At 43.5% G+C, this 27,684-nt stretch overlaps 1 protein-coding gene across 2 annotated transcripts in view; it reads right to left on the reverse strand.

The window, feature by feature from the left end:
* The window catches only part of LOC123755345 (galactosylceramide sulfotransferase), a 53,311-nt gene extending 25,860 nt beyond the window's left edge, over positions 1-27,451 (reverse strand). The window contains exon 1 of one of the 2 annotated variants that reach the window (XM_069327885.1): positions 27,407-27,451. In XM_069327885.1, coding sequence (XP_069183986.1) covers positions 27,407-27,436 — 30 coding nt within the window. In that variant the 5' untranslated portion in view covers positions 27,437-27,451. Of the gene's footprint in view, positions 1-5,692; positions 6,361-27,406 lie in introns of those variants that run through there. The other variant, XM_045737884.2, reaches the window with a different exon arrangement.
* Positions 27,452-27,684: the final 233 nt, after the last annotated feature.

Raw genomic sequence — 27,684 nt, forward strand, 5'->3', positions numbered from 1 at the left:
GTTTCCTGGGGATGTGTGTGTGTATGTGTGTGTGTGTGTGTTAGAGAGAAATATATGTAGTAGATATACTAGAGGAAAAATAAATTGGTTAAAAAGGCGGGGTCCAAGAGCTAGTAGCTCGATTCTGCAGACACAAATAGTATACACACACACACACACACACACACACACACACACACACACACACACACACACACACACACACACACACACTACCAGCACTACGAGGGGGCCTCACACACACACACACTTATTACACACACACACACACCACAGCACTACGAGGGGGGCCTCGTAGCCTGGTGGATAGCGCGCAGGACTCGTAATTCTGTGGCGCGGGAGGCGGGCCGAAAGAGCAAAGCTCAACCCCCGCAAAACACAACTAGTAAACACAACTAGTAAACACACACACACACACACTGAACACAAAGAAAGAATGCCATTATCTTGTCTGGACAAAAATAGATTGTTTAATTGTTATTACTATAAACACATCTAGGGATAGTTCATCTAGTGTTGCAGTCTCACGAAATACAAACAATTCGAGCCATTGCCTTGATTGGCTGTAGAAGCGCTGCTAAGTTGCCTGATATTCCCCTAAATATATTCCTCGATAAATGCGAGAATGTAGCAGTCAAGACAGGATATGAGTGACATTGGCTGGCCAGAAAGCAGCCGGTTAGCCGAACTCTCCGGACACCAGCAGCCAGAAAGCAGCTAGAGAAGGCCATCCCGTCTAGTGGTCGCCACCATAACATCTCCCATGTTGTTTCTCGTCAGCTTGGAGCATAATTCAGTCTTGATCACATAGCTTAGTTGGGTTATATTGCTTGAAATGTATTGCTATTGTTGATACAGACTAGAATCCTCCTCTGTTTCCCCACAGTCGTGGAGAAATGTTATTACTGGAAGCATGCACACACACACACACACACGCACGCAGAGAGAGAGAGAGAGAGAGAGAGAGAGAGAGAGAGAGAGAGAGAGAGAGAGAGAGAGAGAGAGAGAGAGAGAGAGAGAGAGAGAGAGAGAGAAAGAGAGAGAGAGAGAGAGAGAGAGAGAGAGAGAGAGAGAGAGAGAGAGAGAGAGAGAGAGAGAGAGAGAGAGAGAGAGAGAGAGAAAGAGAGAGAGAGAGAGAGAGAGAGAGAGAGAGAGAGAGAGAGAGAGAGAGAGAGAGAGAGAGAGAGAGAGAGAGAGAGAGAGAGAGAGAGAGAGAGACAGAGAGATGTAAACACAGAAATAGCAGACAGCTTAACCAGAGGCCCTCCCGGATGTAGAGAAAGTTTCGCGAACGCCAGATTATGACCGATAACCGCGGATTTGCTGTCACGAACGAGCATTGCCGTAACGATATGCTCGAAGAACGAATATGTTTGTGTGTGTGTGTGTGTGTGTGTGTGTGTGTGTGTGTGTGTGTGTGTGTGTGTGTGTGTGTGTGTCCCGACAAAATGAATCATTATTACACAACAGAATAACAGTCTTCTTTACAAACTGAATATTAAAAAATAGCTGAACTTCTATCGACTTGGCTCTTGCTCTCAACCCCAAACAGAAATCTATTTCCCTTCCCTAACACCCAAACCCCCAAACAAACCCCCATCCCTTAATGTCAACAAAAACTCCAATTCCCATCCCAATACCAACACCTTAAAACCTAGTCTTAAATACCCTACACCCTACACCCAACCCTGCACAAACTCTCCCTCCATCCTCCCCCCCCCCCCCGATCTGTCTGCAGCTTAACTCTTGGCGCCTTACACGATTCCCCCCTCCCTACACCCCCCACCTCAACCCACCTCTCCATCCCCTCAGTTCCCCCGCCCATGTTGCTGAGGGCCGCATGGGGGAATGTGTCTCTCCTCTTTCACTGTCACCATACCCCATTCTATCCCAGCTACTTGTCCTCATTTTTCTCCTGTTGGTATGGGTTCCACCGGAATCTCTTCTGTTTTCCATGTGTTCCAAAGGAATCTCTCCTGTTTTTCAAGTGTTCCAAAGGAATCTCTTCTGTGTTCCAAGTGTTCCAAAGGAATCTCTTCTGTTTTTCAAGTGTTCCAAAGGAATCTCTTCTGTGTTCCAAGTGTTCCACTGGAATCTCTCCTGTTTTCCATGTGTTCCACCGGAATCTTTTGTTTTCTAATGTGTTACATTTGAATCTCATGTTAATTACTCTCTGTTCATTAGTTTCATTCAGTTCCATTTAATGTGTGACTAGATTCCTTTAGTGTTTCACTGACTTCTTGCATTCCCATCTTTCTTAATATTCTATCATTATTCCTCTCGTTCAGACGTAAGATAAGATAAGATAAGTTGCAGGAGAAAGCACTAAGCCATTGCGACTATATATAATATTGAGAAAGAATAAGGATTTAGGATAAGATGAAGGAAGGAAATTTTGCCAGGAACTCAGACGATCGGGGATTGAACGCCGACCAGCAGGAAACGAGTCCATCCCCCTACCGCCCCCAGTCCAAGAACCTCGGTTTCTCTTCGTGTTTAATGACGTTCAGATTACGAGTCAGACTATATGCATGTACTAAAATTATATAAGTGGAAAATGGTAAGTGGTTTTGCCTACATAAATTAAATAATTACCATGTTGTTTGGAGCTCACTACCCAAGCATGGTAGAGTATGCTCAGTGTTACTTGTAATACTGACGTTTAAATACCATTTTTAAATGAGTAAATACACTGTTTTACAGCAAACATGGGTATGGGGCGCATAATAAATGAACTAAACTAACGTTAACTGCTGAGTGATTTGCAAAATGCTTAGCATTAATTTGCATAGACCTACTAAAGCATTATGTTAATTCCTCGGCATTTAATGCTAAACAATTTGTTAGATGTTTAGTATTTAGTTTAATGCTGATATGACTTTAGACAGTGTAAGCCATGCTGATGCCCATGAAGCCCGTTCTCTCCAGCATTCCCAACGTCAAGAAACTGTCATGCTAAAGTGCCCTTATCCTAACCTACCAGAGCACCTAAAACAGAAAACGGGACAGTATGTCAATTTTGCGAGCCATTTTCTAGTCCTTAGATAAAGAAAACGTCAAAATACGTCCTGCTATTAAGAGGTTGGTGAGACAATGTCATATATCAGACAATGCGGGAAGGTTATCTTGAGGGTTATCTTGAGATGATTTCGGGGCTTTAGTGTCCCCGTGGCCCGGTCCTCGACCAGGCCTTCACCCCCAGGAAGCTGCCCGTGACAGCTGACTAACACCCAGGTACCTATTTTACTGCTAGGTAACAGAGGGCATAGGGTGAAAGAAACTCTGCCCATTGTTTCTCACCGGCGCCCGGGATCGAACCCGGGACCACAGGATTACAAGTCCAGTGGGCTGTCCGCTCGGTCGACCGGCTCCCTAAAGTTATATTGGAGGCGATGAGGGGTAACTGACTCAATTAATGAGTACCTCAGATCAAAAAATAATGACAATAACATAACATAAATGAGATAAACGGAAGACTCCCGGAAAGTCTAGAAGTAGAATCTTTATAGACTTCGGACTTGGGAGACTTTGACGTATTTAAGACTTATGTTACCTTAACGTACTTCAGATCTGGATAAGTAACGACCCGTTTGTGAAAGTGATATGGGAGCGATCCTAAATTTGTGAAAGTGATATGACAGTGATCTTAGTTTGTGAAAGTGATATGATCGCAATCCTACGTCTGGGAAAGTGATATGGAGGCGATCCTACGGTCGTGAAAGTGATATGGGGGCGATCCTACGGTCGTGAAAGTGATATAGGGACAATCCTATGGTCGTGAAAGTGATATGGGGACAATCCTACGGTCGTGAAAGTGATATGGGGGCGATCCTACGGTCGTGAAAGTGATATGGGGACAATCCTACGGTCGTGAAAGTGATATGGGAGCAATCCTACGGTCGTGAAAGTGATATGGGGGCGATCCTGCGGTCGTGAAAGTGATATGGGAGCAATCCTACGATAAAACAGTTCCCCTTTACAAGGATGTGAGACAGGTCACATCTACAAAAGGATGGTAAGCAAGTAACTTTAAAAATGCTATATGGTAAGTCACCTTGCAATAGGCTTTGCTATCTTGGGGGCCTCGTAGCCTGGTGTATAGCGCGCAGGACTCGTAAGTCTGTGGAGCGGGTTCGATTCCCGCACGAGGCAGAAACAAATGGGCAAAGTTTCTTTCACCCTGAATGCCCCTGTTACCTAGCAGTAAATAGGTACCTGGGAGTTAGTCAGCTGTCACGGGCTGCTTCCTGGGGGTGGAGGCCTGGTCGAGGACCGGGCCGCGGGGACACTAAAGCCCCGAAATCATCTCAAGATAACCTCAAGATAGATCTTATGCAGCAAACGATACTGGCCACCTTATTCAGAGCTACAGGTCACCTCGTAACATTTTTCATAAGATGTGTCGCCTAAATAGCTACCAAACAAACCTTCACACATAGTTGAAAGGCGGGACCAAAGAGCCAGAGCTCAACCCCCCCGCAAGCACAACTAGGTGAGTACATAAGCACAGTAACTGTCTATCAGACACTCTCCCCCCCAAAAAAAAAATCTTAATAACCTGAATGGTTATTGGGATGGGTATCGGATGCAATAGCACTCAGGATGGGTATCGGATCCACTACCACTCACAGGATGGGTATCGGATCCAATACCATTCACAGGATGGGTATCGGATCCAATACCATTCACAGGATGGGTATTGGATCCACTACCACTCACAGGATGGATATTGGATCCACTACCACTCACAGGATGAGTATCGGATCCACTACCACTCACAGGATGGGTATTGGATCCACTACCACTCACAGGATGGATATTGGATCCACTACCACTCACAGGATGGGTATCGGATCCAATACCACTCACAGGATGGATATTGGATCCACTACCACTCACAGGATGGATATTGGATCCACTACCACTCACAGGATGAGTATCGGATCCACTACCACTCACAGGATGGGTATCGGATCCACTACCACTCACAGGATGGGTATCGGATCCACTACCACTCACAGGATGGGTATCGGATCCAATACCACTCACAGGATGGATATTGGATCCACTACCACTCACAGGATGGATATTGGATCCACTACCACTCACAGGATGAGTATCGGATCCACTACCACTCACAAGATGGGTATTGGATCCACTACCACTCACAGGATGGATATTGGATCCACTACCACTCACAGGATGGGTATCGGATCCACTACCACTCACAGGATGGGTATCGGATGCTCTACCACTCACAGGATGGGTATCGGATCCACTACCACTCACAGGATGGGTACCGGCTCCACTACCACTCACAGGATGGGTACCGGCTCCACTACCACTCACAGGATGGGTACCGGCTCCACTACCACTCACAGGATGGGTACCGGCTCCACTACCACTCACAGGATGGATATTGGATCCACTACCACTCACAGGATGGGTATCGGATCCACTACCACTCACAGGATGGGTATCGGATGCTCTACCACTCACAGGATGGGTATCGGATCCACTACCACTCAGAGGATGGGTACCAGATCCACTACCTCTCACAGGATGGGTATCGGATCCACTACCACTCACAGGATGGGTAACAGCTCCACTACCACTCACAGGATGAGTACCGGCTCCACTACAACTCACAGGATAGTGCATGATAAATTAACTAATCAGAATTATAACTCACCTGACAGAGATGACAGTTTGCGTGGTGTAAAAGTTCTTCCTTCATCCCGTCTCGCAAACTTCAATGAAATCTCTTCTGTCTGTTCAATGAAATCACAAAATTTTTATATATCTACAATATAATATTGGAGTCATACATTGGGATCGAACCCGCGTATCTGTTTTACCATTTGGGATTACGTTGTAGGCTAGAAATATATTTTTTCCCCCTCCTTGTGGGATTTAATGGCCACTGAAGTCATTTATTGAGGTGAGGTGCATGTTTACACTTCCAAAACTTTTCCAAGTTCAATGGCACCTTTTTTTAGCATTGTAACGTTTATTTCTGAATTGCCTTGTTAGTTGCTTGTTATTATACATGTCATATCACGCAGAGTAATCAGTAAGGGTTTATTTTTAATAAATCCCATAGCTTTGAATAATTCATTCATAAGACACAAACGTTTCTGGCACTTGAGGTGGTAAAATTAACGCTGGCACTCAACTTCCACGGGACTGGTAGTGTTGGCTGGCATGACATAAGCAGCCTCGAGGCACTGCCGGACGAGGAGGAGGCGGCGGCTCAACAAGTACACCAGTGCCAAGCGCCGGGGGCACTGTAGTCACGGTGCCAGATGCAGCAAGCGAGAGTGGCGTGCGTCCTTCCTCCACGGCGGCCACCGGCACACTGATATATCCTCGGCTCCCTCTCCCTTGGGTCTTCACGCTGAGCTCCACATGCGATTGTCGCGCGCTTCACACCGCTATCTTTTGCCCCACGCATTGTTTTTGTATACCTGGAGTATACCTGGAGTATACCCGGAGTATACCTGGAGTATACCTGGAGTATACCAGGAGTATACCTGGAGTGGGTCCTGGGAGACCTTCCACTACCCAAGCTCAGGCTATGGCCAAGCTTGACGTCTGATAACTAGGTCTAACAGGCTGTTGCTTAGGCCCGCAGGCCGATATATTCACTACATCTCAGCTGGTCTGATTATCAGGAAGATTAAGTACATAAGTGATAGGTAGATGCAAGGGGGGGGGGGGAGATAGAGTACTGCTGTATTTACAGTGTTCATTGTTCATAGTCACCACAATGAAACTTTGCATTTGCACGAAAGCTTACATATAAGTACACACACACACGCTCACATACGCGTGCACACACACACACAACTAGGTGAGTACACATATACACACAAATCTACCTGTTGACTGACGGTTGAGAGGCGGGACCAAAGAGCCAGAGCTCAACCCCCGCAAGCACAATTAGGTGAGTACACATACAAACACGCACACACACACACACGTACTCACCTAGTTTTGTAGTCACGCAAGCACAACTAGGTAAGTACAACTAGGTGAATACAACTAGGTAAGTACACACACACACACACACACACACACACACTCACCAGTTTTAGAGTATGCCGCCCCATCATGGAATCCCCTACCTGAAGAAACACACTAGGAAACTGGAAAAGGTTAAAAAATTTGCGACGAGGCTCGTCGCAAAAATAGGCTCGTTCCAGAGTTCCGAGGATGAAGAGCGACTGAAGGAACTGAACCTGACGCCGCTAGGAAAAAAGGGAGGGCGCGGGGAGAAATGATAGTGATTTATAAAATACTTAGGGGGGGGGGGATTGACATTGTGGAAATATATGAAATGTGCATACTGAATACCGATAGAACAAGGGGGACATGGGTGGAAGCTGGAAACTCAGATGAGTCACAGAGAGGTTAGAAAGTTTTCTTTTAACGTAAGAGTAGTGGGAAAATGAATTGAACTAAAGGATCACGCTGTTGAAGCAAACAATATTAATTGTTTTAAATGTAGATATGATAGGGAAATAGGACAGGAGTCATTGCTTTAAACAACCGGTGGCTAGAAAACTGGGATCCAGGAGCCAATGTTCGATCCAGCAGGCACAAACTGGTGAGTACAAATAGGGCCGTGAACACACACACACACACACACACACACACACACACACACACACACACACACACACACACACACACACACACACACACAGTGTGTGTGTGTGTGTATAGGAAGTGATGTGGTGGAGGCTGACTCCATACACACATTCAAATGTAGATATGATAGAGCCCAGTAGGCTCAGGAATCTATACATCAGTTGATTGACAGTTGAGAGGCGGGACCAAAGAGCCAAAGCTCAACCCCCGCAAGCACAATTAGGTGAGTACACACACACGGAATAGATGTAACAGGAATAAGAAGAACAACATAAATATAATAAAGATGTCAGAGAGAAACTATGAAAATAATATTGCTTCTAATGCAAAGCAAAAATTAAAACTCCAACATAGTCACATATGAAGGAAAACGACAGTGAACAACCAAGTGACTAGCTTACCAAAAAAGGGGATGTGAATATTCAGGAAATTATAAGGAAATTTGCAAGGAACTCAATGCGAGTTTCTTTAGAGTGCTCACGACTGAATCTGAGCAGCTCCCGGTACTAGAGGAGGTTACCCTAGATGAGAGACTATTACATATTGAGGTAACAGCAAGGGAATGTAAAGAAACAATTAGCATCACTACACGAAACTTCAGCTATTGGACCAGACGACGTATCACCGTGAATGTTAAAAGAATATACACAGGCCCTCAGCATAACTCTAGCATTGATTTTTACTAAATCACTTACAAAGGACGAATTACCCAGCTGCCGAAAGAGGCAAATGTGGTACCAATTTAGAAGACAGGTACCAATTTAGAAGACAGGTACCAATTTAGAAGACAGGTACCAATTTAGAAGACAGGTACCAATTTAGAAGACAGGTACCAATTTAGAAGACAGGTACCAATTTAGAAGACAGGTACCAATTTAGAAGACAGGTACCAATTTACAAAAACAGAGATAGAGAAGATGCACTTAACTACTGACCAGTGCCACTGGTAAGCATCTCCTGCAAGATATAGAAAGGAATAACAAGGGATAAGACTAGTTGCACATCTAGAGAGACTTAAATATGTAAACAAACATCAACATAGCTTTAGGGAAGGAAAATCGTGCCTAATGAACGTATGATAAACGTTCAATGATAAAGTAACAAAAGTAAGGCAGGAAATGTTGGGTAGATTGCGTATTTCCGGACTGACAAAAAGCCTTTGATATAGTACCTTTAAAGAGATTATTACACAAATTGAGAGGCAGGCGGGAGTAAGAGGAAAATTTTATATGGTGAAAAATTATCCTAACAGACAGGAGTCAGAGAGTCACAGTGAAGGGCGAGAAGGGAGTTAAGAGCACTTGTGTGCTCCTACCAAATAGATGTAATTGCAGTCACTGAAACATGGATAAATATTAAATCCAGGGAACTATTTGTGAAGTAAAAAATAGGGACATAAATTGTTTCACTGTGATAGAGCAATTTAACAACAAACCGATGATATTAGTACACATTAACAATTAAATAAAAACAGTGTCATATGGAAATCTATAGAATCTATGTATCTATGGAAAAAATCTTTAGCGCAATGTGGTGGAATCAAGGGTATTAATATTTGTCAGAGATGCCGAAACAGTGTTAAAAATAAGGTACATACGAGGCAATTTACCTGAATTTACCTTTACCTGAACCTGGACTTGCAACAAGTCCCCAAGAGCATCACAATGGGAAGCAGCAGTCACGTGTTGTCCCCTCTCGTCCATTTCATATAACCCACCTTCAATACTTTTACCAATATACAGATTTAATTGACTTAAACACTGGAATTAAACCACGGTCCTTCAAAATGCCAGCCAGGCAGATTTCCGTTCATATGACATGGGAGGAAGCAGTAGTGATAAGAGACGCTTAAGTGCCTCGTTGACTCTATAAACTATCCCTACCGCTTATCTCGTTAGATGTGTAATCAGCTAAAAATAGATAGCGGTTATCATTCACTTGCTGAAACTATGTAGAAACAAAATTCCCTGGTGTTGTGACTTTTGATGGCTGCAGATTCTATACACTATCTTCTAATGTTATTTTCTTCTTTAATGATGAGTTTAGTGTCTAAGAAAAAATGCAATCTCTTCAAATTTCTAAATCGTTTCAATGTTCAGTAACCTGTATAGTAACTCCGGGACCTTGAACCGGAAAATTAATTAATAAATTTGATTTAGTATTTTTCCATCCTCGTTCTCCTGATTTACCTGAGAGCCACTAACACTAGTGGCCTCGATGAGGACAGGAAGCCGGCGGCTTGTCGAAGGTCCCCTCCCCCATTTAGTTCAAATGGGTGGGAATTGGTTTGAGGAACACACTTTGAGATTCAAGAGTGCATTCTCATGTTTGCCTAAACGGCTTGGAACATTTGTACAGTATTCTCGTTTTTCTAAAGTCAGTTTGGAGCATCTTTTTCTTGAAGTTATCTTGAGATGATTTCGGGGCTTAGCGTCCTCGCGGCCCGGTCCTCGACCAGACCTCCATTTTGCTACACATCCCCAGGAAGCAGCCCGTAGCCGCTGTCTAACTCCCAGGTACCTATTTACTGCTAGAAGAACAGGTGCATCAGGGTGAAATAAACTCTGTCCATTTGTTTCTGCCTCCGCCGGGGATCGAACCCGGAACCTTAGGACTACGAATATCGAGCGCTATCCACTCACCCGTCAGGCCCCTTATTGAATTAAATTGAACTATCAGGGGAAAGGGCCAAGCCATTACGACTATATAGCACTAGGAAGGGGGGTCAGGATAAGGATTTGGGATGGGACGGGTGGGAAAGGAATGGTGCCTAACCACTTGGACAGTTCGGAATTGAACGCCGACCTACATGAAGAGAGACCGGCGCTCTACCGTCCAGCCCAAGTGGTTGAAGCATTCCCTTATTGAACCATTGGAACATTTGCGGAACTCTTCCTTTGTAAAGTTAATTTGGAACATAAGTGGAGCAGGTTCGCCTTTGTAATGTTAGTTTGGAGCATTAGTGGGACATTCACTTATAATGTTAGTTTCTGGCTCTACTGGATAATTTTCACCCTTGTAAAGTGAGTGAAGTGGACATTAGAAGACCACTGTGGCAAGTGTACCGCTTGACTGATTCACAAATGGAGCATTTTAACCTTGTAAAGTCCATTTAGAACACTATTTCAACATTCTCCTTTCTCTAAGGTCAGTCTAGATTATCAGCAGAACATTCTCAACCTTCAATGATCATCAAGAATTCAAAAGTCAAGTGTTAGTCCAGAGCTTCCTCCTGTGTTTTATAGTTTGGCGTGACTCAGTAAGTAAAGGGGATACGGCGTTAGGACTTCGCTACTGTGTGCTATGGGTCAAATCGATAAGCCGTGTGTGTGTGTGTGTGTGTGTGTGTATGTGTGTGTGTGTGTGTGTGTGTGTGTGTGTGTGTGTGTGTGTGTGTGTGTGTGTGTGTGTGTGTGGCCCATTTGGCTTCCGTTAACGTGGGCTTCAAATGACTCTTTTCTGTGTGACTTATGTGAAGAAACATACTCGTGAAATTTTTAATGCACTGCAAGCTAATAAACACTTATAAATTGATCTCTCTTTCTCTTGAGGTCAGGCAAAGAACAGTATAATTTTATGGTAGTAAATGTCTATGTACAAAGATTCTATGTCCCTATGTAAAGTGCACATTATTGATAGGCACTTTATGATCAATTTGTAATAGCAGCATTATCGGTCGGGAATAATGGGGGGGGGGGAACTACTGACAACCCGCTGGCTTCCTGCCCTCTCCCCCTCTCTCGCACTGATCTCCATATGTGGTGGCTATCAGGTAAATTCAGGTAAACTTAGATTGTTCTTGTACATCTTCAAGTTCGCATCCTTCGCTGGCAGAGACGGTGTTGCAACGCCCCTGTACCAGTCTGTTGCACAGTGTTGCAGCTAAAATTGGGTTGCAATGAGGTCTATATACCCATTAGAAGCTTCCACATATTGGTGACATGTTTCCTATGGTGTGGAATGATTCCTTCATTCCTTTGGTGTGGAATGATTCCTTCATTCCTTTGGTGTGGAATGATTCCTTCATTCCTTTGGTGTGGAATGATTCCTTCATTCCTTTGGTGTGGAATGATTCCTTCATTCCTTTGGTGTGGAATGATTCCTTCATTCCTTTGGTGTGGAATGATTCCTTCATTCCTTTGGTGTGGAATGATTCCTTCATTCCTTTGGTGTGGAATGATTCCTTCATTCCTTTGGTGTGGAATGATTCCTTCATTCCTTTGGTGTGGAATGATTCCTTCATTCCTTTGGTGTGGAATGATTCCTTCATTCCTTTGGTGTGGAATGATTCCTTCATTCCTTTGGTGTGGAATGATTCCTTCATTCCTTTGGTGTGGAATGATTCCTTCATTCCTTTGGTGTGGAATGATTCCTTCATTCCTTTGGTGTGGAATGATTCCTTCATTCCTTTGGTGTGGAATGATTCCTTCATTCCTTTGGTGTGGAATGATTCCTTTGCCTCCGTTCACAAAATATTTACTCGAGTCTATTCATAGATCTCACACCTTGTTCTTAACCTTATCTCTCATCTAATACCTCCCCTTATCTCTCATCTTATACCTCGCCCTTATACCTCATCTTCGTCTTCCTTTCATCTCCCCAGTCCTGGAAAATCAAGAGGAAAAATGTCTATCTGGTTTGTTGACTTCTATAAAAGTCTTATTTTGATATTACAAAATTCAGAAGCACGACATTACTAACTAGGAATGATTTCTATTCTCAATCTAACGTAATATAAAATAAAGTTATAGTTAGTAAAGTTCTCTGGGAAATATTACAAAGGTAAATTTCCCCTAGGATTACCGGGTTAATCCCACTTCTAAGAGAGAAGCTGCAGGGATTAATATGGTTCTAATCAGTTCCACGAGTTCAGGCTTATGCTGTTGCAAACGAGTGGGATTCGAATCTGTTTACCAATCGACTTCCATCCCTCTTTGAAAGCATTAATTGTACCATTGAAGATTCACCACAGCATACAACGAGTGAGATTCGAATCTACTGCTCAGCATTGTCAATAAAACTATCAGACTCTCCGGATTTTGTGATAATAGTCGTATAATATTACGACCATTATATAGACCAGAGGAGGCCCTGGTTGCGGACCGGGCCGCGGGGACATTGAGCCCCGAAGTCACCGCAAGGTAAACACAAAAAGCAACCCCCCTTCCTTCCCGGCTTAGACAGTCTTAGTACAGGCACCTTTCTAAACGGTTTACTTCTCAATTTAGAAGAAATTGTCTAAATTACTGCGATTAACTATGCATTAGTTTTTTTGCATTTCATGACAGATCTTTAGATTAAATAATTACGTTCATGGCTTTACACTACTTATTAAAACCAAAACAAAATAGTGACCTGAGAATATGAAAAGAAAGGAAAGTGGCGATGTTTCGGTCTGTCTCGGACCATTGGTTAGGGTTCAGGACGGACCGAAACATCGTTCCACGACTTGATAAGGGTTCAGGATGGACCGAAACATCGTTCCACGACTTGATAAGGGTTCAGGATGGACCGAAACATCGTTCCACGACTTGATAAGGGTTCAGGATGGACCGAAACATCGTTCCACGACTTGATAAGGGTTCAGGATGGACCGAAACATCGTTCCACGACTTGATAAGGGTTCAAGACGGACCGAAACATCGTTTCACGACTTGATAAGGGTTCAGGACGGACCGAAAACGTTGTCACGACTTGATAAGGGTTCAGGACGGACCGAAACATCGTTCCACGACTTGATAAGGTTCAAGACGGACCGAAACGTCGTCACGACTTGATAAGGGTTCAGGACGGACCGAAACATCGTTCCACGACTTGATAAGGTTCAAGACGGACCGAAACGTCGTCACGACTTGATAAGAGTTCAGGACTGACCGAAACGTCGTCACAACTTGATAAGGGTTCTGGACGGACCGAAACGTCGTCACGACTTGATAAGGGTTCAGGACGGACCGAAACGTTTTCACGACTTGATAAGGTTCGGGACGGACCGAAACATCGTTTCACGACTTGATAAGGGTCCAGGACGGACCGAAATGTCGTTCCACGACTTGATATGGGTCCAGGACGGACCGAAACATCGTTCCACGACTTGATAAGGGTTCAAGACGGACCGAAACGTCGTCACTTTTAATTCAGATTTTGGTTTTTGGCAATTTCTTTTGAGCGACGTTTTTGCGACTTATTCTCAGCAACTCAATGTTTCCTAAATGTCGGTTTGCATGTTTAACGGCGATCAACGAGAATAAACGTAGCCAGAGGGGACAATATCCTCGAGTAACGTCAAACTAAACGGTAAAACAACGTTACTCTTCGTTACCTTGCCTCGCCGGGTCAACACTCTCAAAGTCTTGGTTTCGTTGTTTGAATTTAGACGGATTTTGCTCGAGTATATTGACCAAGTGACCCTCAGGAGTGTTGATGTTGCTCTCGAGTTGTGGCGGACACTGAAAGCTCTCTGTGGTCACCACAACTCCAGATGTCAGAGTTCTTTCTTCATTCTTCTATATCATTCTTATATCTCACGTTATCGCAGAATTCTTCTTTCAAACTCTTCATATCAGAGTTTCCCCTCTGGCTCAGATGTCACATTTTCTCTCTCTCGTGATCTCTGGGTTCATCACTTTTGGCTTGTTTATATCTGAACGAGACAAGAAGGACATCTGGATTATTGTATAATTATGCTATGTATGAAATTACGTAGGTACGAATGGAGTCTTTCGCCACTAGGTACTGCAGAGAGAGACGAACCAGCGTGACAGCGAAACGACTGCAGTGTTGGAACGAACAATTCCCCACAGCAATACAGCACTTGCAAAGCATTTGCAAGTGCTGTATTGCATCAGGTGCAGCACGAAGCACGTGCTGCAACGAAGCATCGCGTGTTGCAAAACAGGTCTCCTGCTCTTAGACTACAGGGGCCAGATTCACGAAAGCACTTACGCAAATACTTACGAACGTGTACATCTTCCCTCAATCTTTGACGGCTTTGTTTACATTTATTAAACAGTTTACAAGCATGAAAATTTGCCAATCAACTGTTGTTATTGTTATAAACAGCCTCCTGGTGCTTCGGAGCTCATTAACTGTTTAATAATTGGAAACAAAGCCGCCAAAGATTGACAAAAGATGTACAGGTTCGTAAGTGCTGGCGTAAGTCCTTTCATGAATCTGGCTCCAGGTGTCCAAACGAGGGGAACCAGGTGTATGTAGTTGGGAAGACCGTAAATTGGATGATACAGCCTGCATATCCTGTCAGAATACAGTACTGACAGACTGTAAAAATTACCTTCTGGCATGTGTGGCTGATCCCAGTCTGCGACGCGTACATAAAGTAGCAGTAAAAGTTTTATTGTGATTATAAACCGCATTCCAGCTGTCCTCTGACTTGTAGATTTTTACCCAACAAGCTCTTTTGCTGCTCTGTCATGACCTCCCACGTCACCCACGCTCCAGAAGCACAGCTAGTATGCTCCAGGAACATAGAATGCTTCAGGCCTTCTAGGAGTTGAGACCACAAAGTCCTAACAACATTGTAGAGAAACAATGCCCGAAACCCTTTGCGTAATAGTGGCTTTAGGCATTGTATGTACTAGCTCTATCTATAAAGCCAACAAACTTTGTAAAATCTCTTTATGTATGTACCTTTACCTAAATAAAAATTATTATTATTATTATTATTAAACAAAAATATTTTATATACTAATGATTGGTTGTTTACTGATAAATTCCAAGTCTCGAAGATGCTCCGTATTCCTCTCTTTATGCTGTTTAAATTTGGATTGTGTGTGATTTTTTGTTCCTATTAGCGTTCTTTACTGTATTTTTTTCAATTTTTGTTGTTATCTTTGATATCTCCTCGTTTATCTGTTCCTCCTACTCCCACCGTTTATCTGTTCTTCCTACTCCCACCGTTTATCAGTTTTTTCTACTCTATTGTTTCCTTAGCTGTGTGTCCCCTTTGACAATATCTCTATCGTCGTTTTTTTACCAACAATATATTTCTCTATATTTTATTTCCTGGTCTTTATAAACCCTGTAAATTTAAATAGGAATTTCCATAAGTTTCCACTTATGGAAACTGTTTGCAAATGTTTCCCATTATCTGGGGATAGATAACTGTGAATTTGTCGAGTTTCCCTTAAATTCAACCCCATTAACACTGGTCTAACTCTCTGGTACCTATTTACTACTAGGTGAGCTGGGCCTCAGGGGACAGCAAACGTGCCCAAACGTCTCTGTTCTTTGTCAGGTATAACCAGAGATCTTCGACTGTAACTCGTCTGCGCCGACTACTGCGTTTTTCTAGTAATCAACTGCTCATCTATTAATCCAAAAATTTTGAGTATCGGGTACTATTGCTTATTGCAGGTCGGCGTTCGATCCCCGAGGGTTCAAGTGGTTGAGCTCCCTCTGTTCTATTATAGCTCTTTGTCCTCATGTCCCAGCTCCTTGTCCTCACATCTCAGCTCCTTGTCCTCCCTCATATCCCAGCTCCTTGTCCTCATATCCCAGCTCCTTGTCCTCATATCCCAGCTCCTTGTCCTCATATTCCAGCTCCTTGTCCTTACATCCCAGTTCCTTGTCCTCACATCCCAGCTCCTTGTCCTCACATCCCAGCTCCTTGTCCTCACATCTCAGCTCCTTGTCCTCATATCCCAGCTCCTTGTCCTCATATTCCAGCTCCTTGTCCTTACATCCCAGCTCCTTGTCCTCACATCCCAGCTCCTTGTCCTCACATCCCAGCTCCTTGTCCTCACATCCCAGCTCCTTGTCCTCATATCCCTTCCAAGTGCTATAGAGTCGTACTGACTTAGTGTTTCTGTTTCTTAATAACCTCATCTCGTTTTCTGTCCAGTATCGGTTTTGCTTTAAAATATATATTTCACGGTGTAGAGGAGGCAACGGACACGTCAGGGCGGAGAAGTAATCAAATTTCTGCAACTTGCACATAGAGCCATGCTCAAGTTCTTCATTGCTGGCAGACAGGATGCAATTTGTTGGGTGGGGAAGGGGAGGGGGGAGGGGTGGGGGGGGGGGTGGGGGAAGGGGAGGGGGAGGGGGAAACTTTAGATAACTTTTAGAAGAAAAGTTATCTTAAGTTACCTTAACCTATTTATGTTAAAGAATGGATGCAAAAACTGGATCAGTTTCCACATCTGATCTCCAGGCCGAGACACCATGGGGACGCTCAGACCCATCTCCTGATTGCTGTTCATACACTTGGAAATCGAAGATTTATGGGAAATGAACACTAAGAAGAGTGTTCATTTTATTGTTCAAAAAATGAACAATAACAAACTAGTAAGTATAATTTAAATAAAATTGGCGAGTTTTCCTTCGAAGGGTAATTTTTTACACATAAAATATAAATTTCTATAACTCTAAAATAAACGAAATTATTAAACTAATAATTTTTTTTAATGTGAAAGATCAGAGGGTAGTTTTAAGGTGTGGTACACCAGCCAGCTCTCTTGATTTACCACTCCGTAAAAAATCCAACCTACTAACCGAGCCAGAAACGTATCAACCCATGCAACCCGCCTAACCTATCGAGTCCGATGCATAGAAAACGTAGATATTTGTGAGCCGTTACTTTTCATAGTAGATTGCATTTGTAATATTGATTACTATGACCTGAGAGTTGAGAAGGTGGATTGAATCACTTCCATCATGGGGGGATTGAACCTGAGTCAATCGTTCTGGTGTTCCTCACATTGAATGCTCCATATATATCTATTTGGTCAATTAAAATCTTGCACGTAGTAATCATGTCTCCCCCTATTTGTTCTTGTAGTGTGGTGAGGGTCAATCCCCCCTTACACTCTCTTCGCTGCTATATTGCGTGTTTGGTCATATTTGGCGTGCATGCGTGCGTGGTTGTGTATGCTCCCTGGGTGATATACTTGCTTGCATAGGTGTATTTCAGCTGTGATTTGTTCCACTTCTATTTCTGGAACAAAGCGATCAAATTTAATGCACACTAAACAAGCCGTTAAGGCTATTAACCTGCTATTAAAACTACCTCTTCTTCTTTGACTCTTTCTGCCCCCCCCCTCCCAATCCGCTCCCCAATCCCCAACCCAACCACTTGGTCTGGACGGTAGAGCGACGGTCTCGCGTCATGCAGGTCGGCGTTCAATCCCCGATCGTCCAAGTGGTTGGGTACCATTCCTTTCCCCCCATCTCATCCCAAATCCTTATCCTGACCCCTTCCCAGTGCTATATAGTCGTAATGGCTTGGCGCTCCCCCTCCCCCCTGATAATTCCCTTCCCCAATCCCCACCCTGACCCTAGGTTTCAGAAAACACCCCAGACACAGGAGGTGTACACACACACCAGGAGTGAACACACATAGGTGTATTCTGATTTTTTGGTGAATATCTTCCGAGTTTAATTTATCATAGGACTATATTCAAGCCTAAAGTATGCTTTCTGGTTGATCCAGTAACCTGTTATCTATTTAAGGTTTCTAGAGTTATATTTCTGCTGCTGGTTTGTGACCAGCCTTATATGATGGACTGTGAGGGTGTTTGGCTTCGTAATCTGGGGCCCCCACATAGCCATCACAGCCAGGCTGATCCAGTAACCCAAACTGAAATCTGTTCAGTTCTCTCTTAAAAGCTTCTCTCCACTGCTGTTGCAGCGACATTTCATAAGAAAAAAGTTCACTACGGGCTCACCATAGCCCGTGCTACTTGAAACTTTCTGTTCCAAGGAGTGAATCTTAAACAACAGACATTTCATAAATTTGTTGGGAGGAGATTGAGAAGTTGTCATTTGTATGTTTACCAGTGTTCTCTAATGGTCTATATATCACAACTGATAGGCCTATAAAGCTTATCTCTAAACCTATTTATGTCATATTGACCCCTAGTAATGTCCAGCCTATAATCACCACATTCGACCTAATCACACTCTCCCTCCCGGTAAAATGAGTTACGCCATCACCGGAGTCATTAAACTTACAACCCTGCTTACACCGTAACGCCAGCACTAATGCCCCCAGGGCGAGGTCACAGTGCCAGTGGGAGGTCACAGTGCCAGGGGCGAGGTCACAGTGCCAGGGGGAGGTCACAGTGCCAGGGGGAGGTCACAGTGCCAGGGGCGAGGTCACAGTGCCAGGGTGAGGTCACAGTGCCAGGGTGAGGTCACAGTGCCAGGGGGAGGTCACAGTGCCAGGGCGAGGTCACAGTGCCAGGGCGAGGTCACAGTGCCAGGGGCGAGGTCACAGTGCCAGTGGGAGGTCACAGTGCCAGGGTGAGGTCACAGTGCCAGGGGGAGGTCACAGTGCCAGGGCGAGGTCACAGTGCCAGGGGAGGTCACAGTGCCAGGATGAGGTCACAGTGCCAGGGCAAGGTCACAGTGCCTGGGCAAGGTCACAGTGCCAGGGCGAGGTCACAGTGCCAACCCCAAAATTTATGAGATTTTATTTACAAGTTCAAGGTTTCACTCTCAAAATAACTCCTACGAATCTTTGTAAATTTGGTCCGTGTCTTCTCGTCGAATTAGAAAAAGCATTGAACAAGTAGTCACATTTTGGGGCAAGGGGCTTTTCTCGCAAGGATTTTGTCTCTATTACAAATTAAAGTTCATTTCATTATATAAACTTATTGCAAAACTAACGTCGCGTGCAGCTTGCAACTCCAAAGACTCCCATAATCTTTATAGGTTCAGAGTGGAATGCAATACGAAAAGGTACCCTAAATTTGAAGAGTGACAAACTCAATACATAAAAAAGGAGTTACACAGGAGTAAGACTGAGTCTTTGAGCTGGTGCTCTGATGGTGGTCAGTTGACGATGCTTCGCCAGGCGAACCAGAGCATTCTTTACGACAAGTTATTGTTAAAAAAAAATCTTGATAAACATCATTAAATGTTGATCAAACGGGTTGTGATTCGGATTGATGTTAGATTGAGAGCAGCATCCAACAGCCAGGTTGACCAAATCATCATTCCTCGTGTCGCAAGGAATCTTCGGAACTACCTCAAGGTGACCTCAAGGTAACTGCCACGTTCTGTGCTTTACCCTCGGAAGGAAGTATATAGTGACATTATCAACCCCATTCAACAGGATCAGAACCCCAGCAGTTCCTGGTTTCACTGACGACCAAACACGACATGTAACTGTGTTGCAATAGTTAGTGGCAATTGGATCATTTAAGGCATCGCATGCTGAATAACATTTAGGATAACTCGAGACCAAGATAACTCGAGACCAATAACCTATGTGAAGAATAGATTTAGTTGTTAGATAATAATAAATATATGTGGTTATAACGTCAGATTCAATAACGTTCAAGGTATAGATTTCTTTGTGGGTCTTTAGTTGGTTAGCAGTTTGTGGCAGGTTAGATTGGGGCACAACGAGGCACATGGGCAGTCAATTTGGTCTTAAAGAACGGATCAATCCAGAGGTTGAATTCCCGTGTGGAAAGGGTTGTGGGACGGGTTGTGGGAGGGTGTGCAGGAGGGCTGTGTGGGATGGAGTGTGAGAGAGAGAGTGTAGGAGTAAGGGTGTGTGGGAGTGTGCGTGGGCAAGTGAGTGTGTGGGGAAGGGGGGGAGGTGTAGTGTGTGGGAGGGTGTGTGTGTGTGTGTGGGCGTGTTCTCACCAAACGGAGCTTGCTGGAATGAGCTTCAGCTCTTGTGCTCCGTCTCTCCATATATCGGTCGTCTAATGCAACGGCCAGTTGATTCTTGTCGTGTTTTCGTAAACTTATAGTTGGTGATATAAAATACTTATTTGTAAATTTTATATGACACATTCAGTGTGGGAGATTGTTTATCCAGCCCTGAGTAGGGGAAGACAGGCTCTCACAAAATATATCCTGTATGGTGTTGAATTTTCCGATGAGTGAGGTTTCTTATTGAATGTCGTAGAGCATCATTTTTCTCTCCCTCTTGCAGCCTCCCTACATCCTTCCGTCCCTCCTTCCTACCCATTTCCCTCCCACCTACATCTTCCTTTCATCCTTCTTATCCACATCTTAACTCTCTAACACCATCCTCCTCCCTCCCTCCCAGCCAACACAGTCTCTCCTACTTCCATCCGTACCTCTTTCCTCTCCCTCTCTATATCTCTCTACTCCATCATTCCGTCTCCTCCTCTCCCTCTCTTCCCTCCCTCCCCCCCCCCTGCCTTACATACCCCTGACTATCATCCGGCAGATGGTAAGTAGCGGATGGGGGAGTTTTTATGGAGACTCCCGTAAACAAAGTAGAGTAGCATACGAGGTTCTGAGTATACAACAGTCTCCCATGATGACACACACACACACACACACACACACACACACACACACACAAGATCATACACAGGAAACGAGCTCTGCTCCCTTAAGGTGCAATTACCCTCAGTGATTGTTTTACTCACAAGTTTAGATTCAGGAACGACTTGAGTAAATATTGGTATATAGAGTGACTGTTCTAGGGAACATATTTGAGGGTGAGTTAATAAACGTGGGGAGCACTTGATTGTTTCAAGCGTAGGTTAGACATCTATATGAACGAGTTTGTTTGGATTTAAACAAAGATTTTGTCTCGTATGGGCCAATAAGTCTTCTGTAGTTTACGTTCTTCATATTCTCTTATCATCTGAACAATTACTTGTGCATCTGTTACTACACGTGTGACCTCCAAAAACATGTGCAGAATATATACTGGCTAAGAAATTACTGTTAAGTGAAGATCCTGTGCTTCTCCTCGCCTTGCACACGCAAGATAACATGAGCATGACCTTGCACACGCAAGATAACATGAGCATGGCGGATTGCAAATATTGTACACGCCTTATTTGACCATCTGTTCACTTGAGACAGTTAAGCAAGTCCCAGCTGCGTCTGGGTACAAGTGACAGGATGAACAACCCAGTTTAGTTTTCTTCCTATGGGGGGTAAGGTGAGTAACAGGGAGGGGGGGGGGGTTGTTGTGCACGCTGCAATGATGGTGGGGGTCACTCAAAAAGTGAGTGACGCTGCCCAATTAACTCACTCTTGCTATATGAATTAAAAAAAAACATTTGCTCTACAAGTCGCCTCAGTGACAGATGCTGGTCTTATTCTCTTAAATATAATACTCTACTACAACGTTTTACGAAGCATGTTGATCTTAGGTGATTATATATATTATATAATACGAGAGTGCTGGACTCACAACCACTCAAAATCCCTAATCACCACCTCTAATATTATCTACCATAACAAACTACTTCTACCTGTTGATCTCACGACACATCCACTCGGCAACACCCACGCCAATTCCTGCCCCATCGCCTGTCATACACCTCTGCTGTCAATCACTGTCACACCCACTACCACTACTGTCAGCCCTTGACACACCGACTGTCATACCCACACCCCCTTCTGTTAGCTCCTGTCACTTCCATACCACTAGTACCAGCCTCTCCAAGACCAGTACTACCAGCCCACGACAAAATCTCTTACCAGCCATTATCACACCGATACAACCACAATTAATACCATCAACAACCACACACCACTACCACCAACTAGTAACCACGCCAACCCAATAACGGTGTCGTTGTCTAATTCCCTCTCTCATCCATTAATGTCGGTAATATGCACTTGACACATTAGCATAGGAGGCCACGAGATGTATGTGTGTCAAGGATCAATTACTCTTTGGGGCTTTAATTTGAGTTCTCACCAAGCCTTAACAGTGAAACATTGCTGATGCCCTGCATCGAGAAGACATGATCATGCTTAATACCCGAGTAATATGTAGCTACACGCTTGTTCTCTCCAGGATACGTATAAGTTATTCTGAGGCATTAGGAACTTTGTTTTAAAAAGAGGCTAAGAAAAGTTAATTTTCATTATCTACAAAACCATATAGCAGAGGGGATATAACTGAAGCATACGAATGTTTATATATATATATATATATAACCAATCTTTGGACAACACCCACCAGTGGGACTCGAACCCAGAAAGCACAACTACCTTCCAGTAGCTGGCATAACTAGTATGCTTTCTGGGTTCGAGTCCCACTGGTGGGTGTTGTCCAAAGATTGTTTATCTTCACTTGTGGTTTATGCAAGTATAGGCATATATATATATATATATATATATATATATATATATATATATATATATATATATATATATATATATATATATATATATATATATATATATATATATATATATGTCGTACCTAATAGCCAGAACGCACTTCTCAGCCTACTATACAAGGCCCGATTTGCCTAATAAGCCAAGTTTTCATGAATTAATGATTTTTCGACCACCTAACCTACCTAACCTAACCTAACCTAACTTTTTCGGCTACCTAACCAAACCTAACCTTTAAAGATAGGTTAGGTTAGGTTAGGTAGGGTTGGTTAGGTTCGGTCATATATCTACGTTAATTTTAACTCCAATAATTTCTTTTTTACCTCATACGTAATGAAATGGGTAGCTTTATCATTTCATAAGAAAAAAAATAGAGAAAATATAATAATTCAGGAAAACTTGGCTTATTAGGCAAATCGGGCCTTGCATAGTAGGCTGAGAAGTGCGTTCTGGCTATTAGGTACGATATATATATATATATATATATATATATATATATATATATATATATATATATATATATATATATATATATATATATATATATGTATATATATATATATATATATATATATATATATATATATATATATATATATATATATATATATATATATATATATATATATATATATATATATATGTATTTCAGAAAATGTCGTCTGACTCCTACATGTTAGTAGGCTTGGAACTCTCCCTTCCCACAGCTCATTTTAACCCTTACCCAACTCGATTTCCCTAGAACACGATTCACCAATTGATTTGCAACCAGATCCCCCCAATTATTGCTGAGTGAACAGGGGCAAACAGTGAAAGATCTGTTGAATCTATGCCCAATCGTCCTTCTCTCGATCCCGTGCCCAATCCCCCTAACGAAGCACCTTTTTCACTTACGAACGAATCACATATACATATTTAATGCTCTAACTAATCAATGGCTCTTGCCTGACATGAACGTTTTAATGGCTATTGAGTTCTTCGAATTTAATAAAGAACTGTAAAATTCAATAATCCGGTTTATTTAGGATCTAAACACGAACTATCAGATTGAACACGTGCGCCAAAAATGTCAAGAATTTAGAGATACCTGGGTAAGGAAAGACCTGGGTAAATACTGGTTTGGTAACATGGGGTTTGGTGATTTATAGAATAAATTAAAGGAGCTGCCTCGTATGGGCCAATAGTCCTATTATTTTATTATTTCCTTTATTCTTCTTATGTTTACGAATTATAGACAAAGTGCAAACTGTGTAAGCTCGTGTTGTCTCCTAGTTTCTTGCTTCTCTTCTGGTCTCTCTCAAGGTCAGAGCGCCTGACAGCTGAGTGGACAGCGCTTCGGATTCGTAGTCCTGAGGTTCCGGGTTCAATCCTCGGTGGAGACGGAGACAAATGGGCAAAATGTTTCTTTCATCCTGATGTTCCTGTTACGTAGTAGTAAATAGATACCTGGGAGTTAGGCGGCTGCTTCCTGGGGGATGTGTAGAGCAATAAGAAGGCCTGTTCGAGGACCGGGCCGCGGGGATTCTAAGCCCCGAAATCATCTCAAGATAACCTCAAGATGGCCATACTCATAACATAAAAACCGGTTCCCTCGGCTAATAAGCCTCATTTTATACGTTATGCTTCTGAACGTGAAAATGTACAAATGACAAAGTACTGTAAAAAGCAGCGGCTCACACATACGTTTTCTATGAATCGATATTAAGGTTAGGTTAGGGCGGGTTGCTTAAAGTTGTTGCGTTTCTGGTTAGGTTAACACTATGTAATGTTATGAAGAGATGAAGAAAACGGGCTGAACATTAACTATTATAATTAGACTACTTACCGTTGAAGCCTGATCTCTAATTCAGGTAAATAAAAATGGTTTGCAACTAATTCATTGCAAAAGTTAACCTAATTAACTTTTAGTTACTAGTTAACTAAAAGTTAACTAGTAACTATAATTAGGTTAACCTAGTTAACCTAATTATACTGACAAAAGTCAGTATAAAGAATATTGAAATACAGTTCCTGTACACGTTACGTGACTGTTGCTTTTCCGTCACCGCTCACAGGATGAGTATATGATCCTATTTACTGCCTGGTAACAGGGGAATCAGGGTGAAAAAAAACTCTGGCCATTTTTGTTTCTAGCCGGCGCTGGGAATCGAACCCGGGCCTCAGGATTACGTGTCCAGCGTGCTATCCACACAAGCCAGGGCGCCGGTGGCTGTGTGTGTGTGTGTGTGTGTGTGTGTGTGTGTGTGTGTGTGTGTGTGTGTGTGTGTGTGTGTGTGTGTGTGTGTGGAAAAAAATTGTTAGTAGTTAGTAACAGTTGATTGACAGTTAAGAGGCGAGCCGAAAGAGCAGAGCTCTATCCCCGCAAGCACAACTAGGTGAATACACACACACACACACACACACAACTCACCTAGTTGAGTTTGTATTCACCTAGTTGTACTCACCTAGTTGTGCTTGCGGGGGTTGAGCTCTGGCTCTTTGATCCCGCCTCTCAACCGTCAATCAACAGGTGTACAGGTTCCCAATAGGCTCAGGAACCTGTACACCTGTTGATTGACGGTTGAGAGGCGGGACCAAAGAGCCTGAGCTCAACCCCCGCAAGCACAACTAGGTGAGTACAAACTCGCAAACTTATAAATATATTCTTGCACTTCTGAAGAAGAATTTTTAACGCTGAGAGCGACCACATATTCGCTTAAAATAGACATTGCTTGCTATACCTGTTCAATAATCGTACTACTGACGCACGACATCGTTTGTCCTGAGTTAAAAGCACAATCATTCACATCACACCACTCCAATGGTGACGTCCGTCACTCACCCTCATGGAGGCTTCAACTCCATTTGGACCGCTACTAATTCCGCATTTATGTATTTATAAGGTAAAGTTGTTCAGTGTGCTTGATGGAAGGGTTTCTGTTTTGGGAGAGTTCGTGTTTAATAAATAAATATACGGTCAATAAAGTATAAATTGTAACTGATATATATATATATGTGTGTGTGTGTGTGTATGTGTGTGAGTGTGTACTCACCTAGTTGTGTCTGCAGGATCCCGCCTGTGTGTGTCTGTGTCTGTGTGTGTGTGTGTGTGTGTGTGTGTGTGTGTGTGTGTGTGTGTGTGTGTGTGTGTGTGTGTGTGTCTGTGTGTGTGTGTACTCACCTAGTTGTGTCTGCAGGATCGAGCATTGACTCTTGGATCCCGCCTGTGTGTGTGTCTGTGTGTGTGTGTGTATGTGTGTGTGTGTGTGTGTGTGTGTGTGTGTGTGTGTGTGTGTGTGTGTGTGTGTGTGTGTGTGTGTGTGTGTGTGTGTGTGTGTGGTTCACTTTCTTTTGGTGGCTATTGGAGTTCTTCTCAGTTTCATGTTCCTGAATATCGCATGATGTATGCTGAAAGACATTATTTTTAGACTCGAAAGTCGGTCTTCCCTTTCCCCCCTTGAAAAGAGTAGGTTCTAGGATCTGAGGAAAGTATGTGTACCCCAGCAACCAGGAGGCCTGGTCGACGACCGGGCCGCGGGGACGCTAAGCCCCGGAAGCACCTCAAGATAACCTCAAGGTAACCCCTCTACGCCACACCTACTCAATATACAAACCTAACCTAACCCAACCGAATTTAACCGAATGAAGTGATACACTTGTTTAATTTAAATAGAGTGCATGAGCTTTGACGACACTGACATTGTGGTGACTATTTCGGAACAGGTTGTAGACACAGAAATCACAATAGCGTGATGCATCATATGAACCACAAGGGCCGTGACGAGGATTCGAACCTATGTCTGAGAGCCTCCCAGACGCTGCCTTAATCGACTGGGCTACGACATGGTAAAAGAATTGCAACCAGAAATTCTACTGAATTCACTTGGATCCTCCAGCCTCCCCGAGACAAACCAGGATTTTACACAATTCCCTCCATGCACTCGAGCTAGGATGTAGCCCCATGCTCTCGGACGTAGGTTCGAATCCTCGTCACGGCCCTTGTGGATTTGTTCAGGTTGTAGACACTATTGCCTGAAACCCCCCATCCTAGTCTTGTGGACCCTGGGCTGGGTGGAATCGAACGACGGCCTTGTGTCCTGCAGGACCGGCTCACTATAAGCCACATTTTCCCACATGGGAACTGAAAGCAGAATTGGTGCCCCCCAGCAGCTGAGCTGCTGTGTTCTAGGTGATTAACGATCTACCAATGGTACTGGATTGCTCACCTGCAGTGTTCATTTTCCGACTCGTGTTGGTGTGGAACTAGGGGCACGATCGTTAGTCAACCATCGTTACATCCTGTATTGAGCGTTCATCAACCATCTACGTAACATATGTCCAAGCAATTCTTTGATAAGAGGTCGGTATCATATATAAATTAATATTATTATTCAATATAATTCAATGTATAGTTAGACATAGGTTAGGTTAGGTTAGGTGTTTAGGGTCTGTTGGCGATTATTTATGCTTGAAGTGGGTGAAGCATTTAAAGACTTGCGATTTGAGCAGATATTCAAGGCGTGTGTAAACCGTTTTACACACGAAACGATTGGCGGCTGGATTTACGAGCCTTTGTTGATGAGGACGGGATGCTGTGTTGATGAGGACGGAATGCTTTGTTGATGAGGACGTACTGTATATATGAGGACTGTCTACTTAAAGAAGTGTCGGGCACTATACTCACGCAGAAAGTGACGAGGCCAAGAAGCTTCATAGGGTCGTAATCTGCAAGACAAGAAAGAAAACGGTCAGTAGCTCAAGTTTTTAACAAGACATCGAGGACTGAATTATTCATACGTCGCGAGTTTGTTGAAGTTGATATATTGTGTATGAGGGGATATGCTAAGCCTGCATCCCGCCTTCTGTGGGGGCATACACAAGGCCTGCATCCCGCCTCCTGTGGGGGCATACACTAGGCCTGCATCAGGCCTCCTGTGGGGGCATACACTAGACCTGCATCAG

The sequence above is a fragment of the Procambarus clarkii genome, chromosome 20 (assembly GCF_040958095.1).
Source record: "Procambarus clarkii isolate CNS0578487 chromosome 20, FALCON_Pclarkii_2.0, whole genome shotgun sequence".
NCBI lineage: Eukaryota > Metazoa > Arthropoda > Malacostraca > Decapoda > Cambaridae > Procambarus > Procambarus clarkii.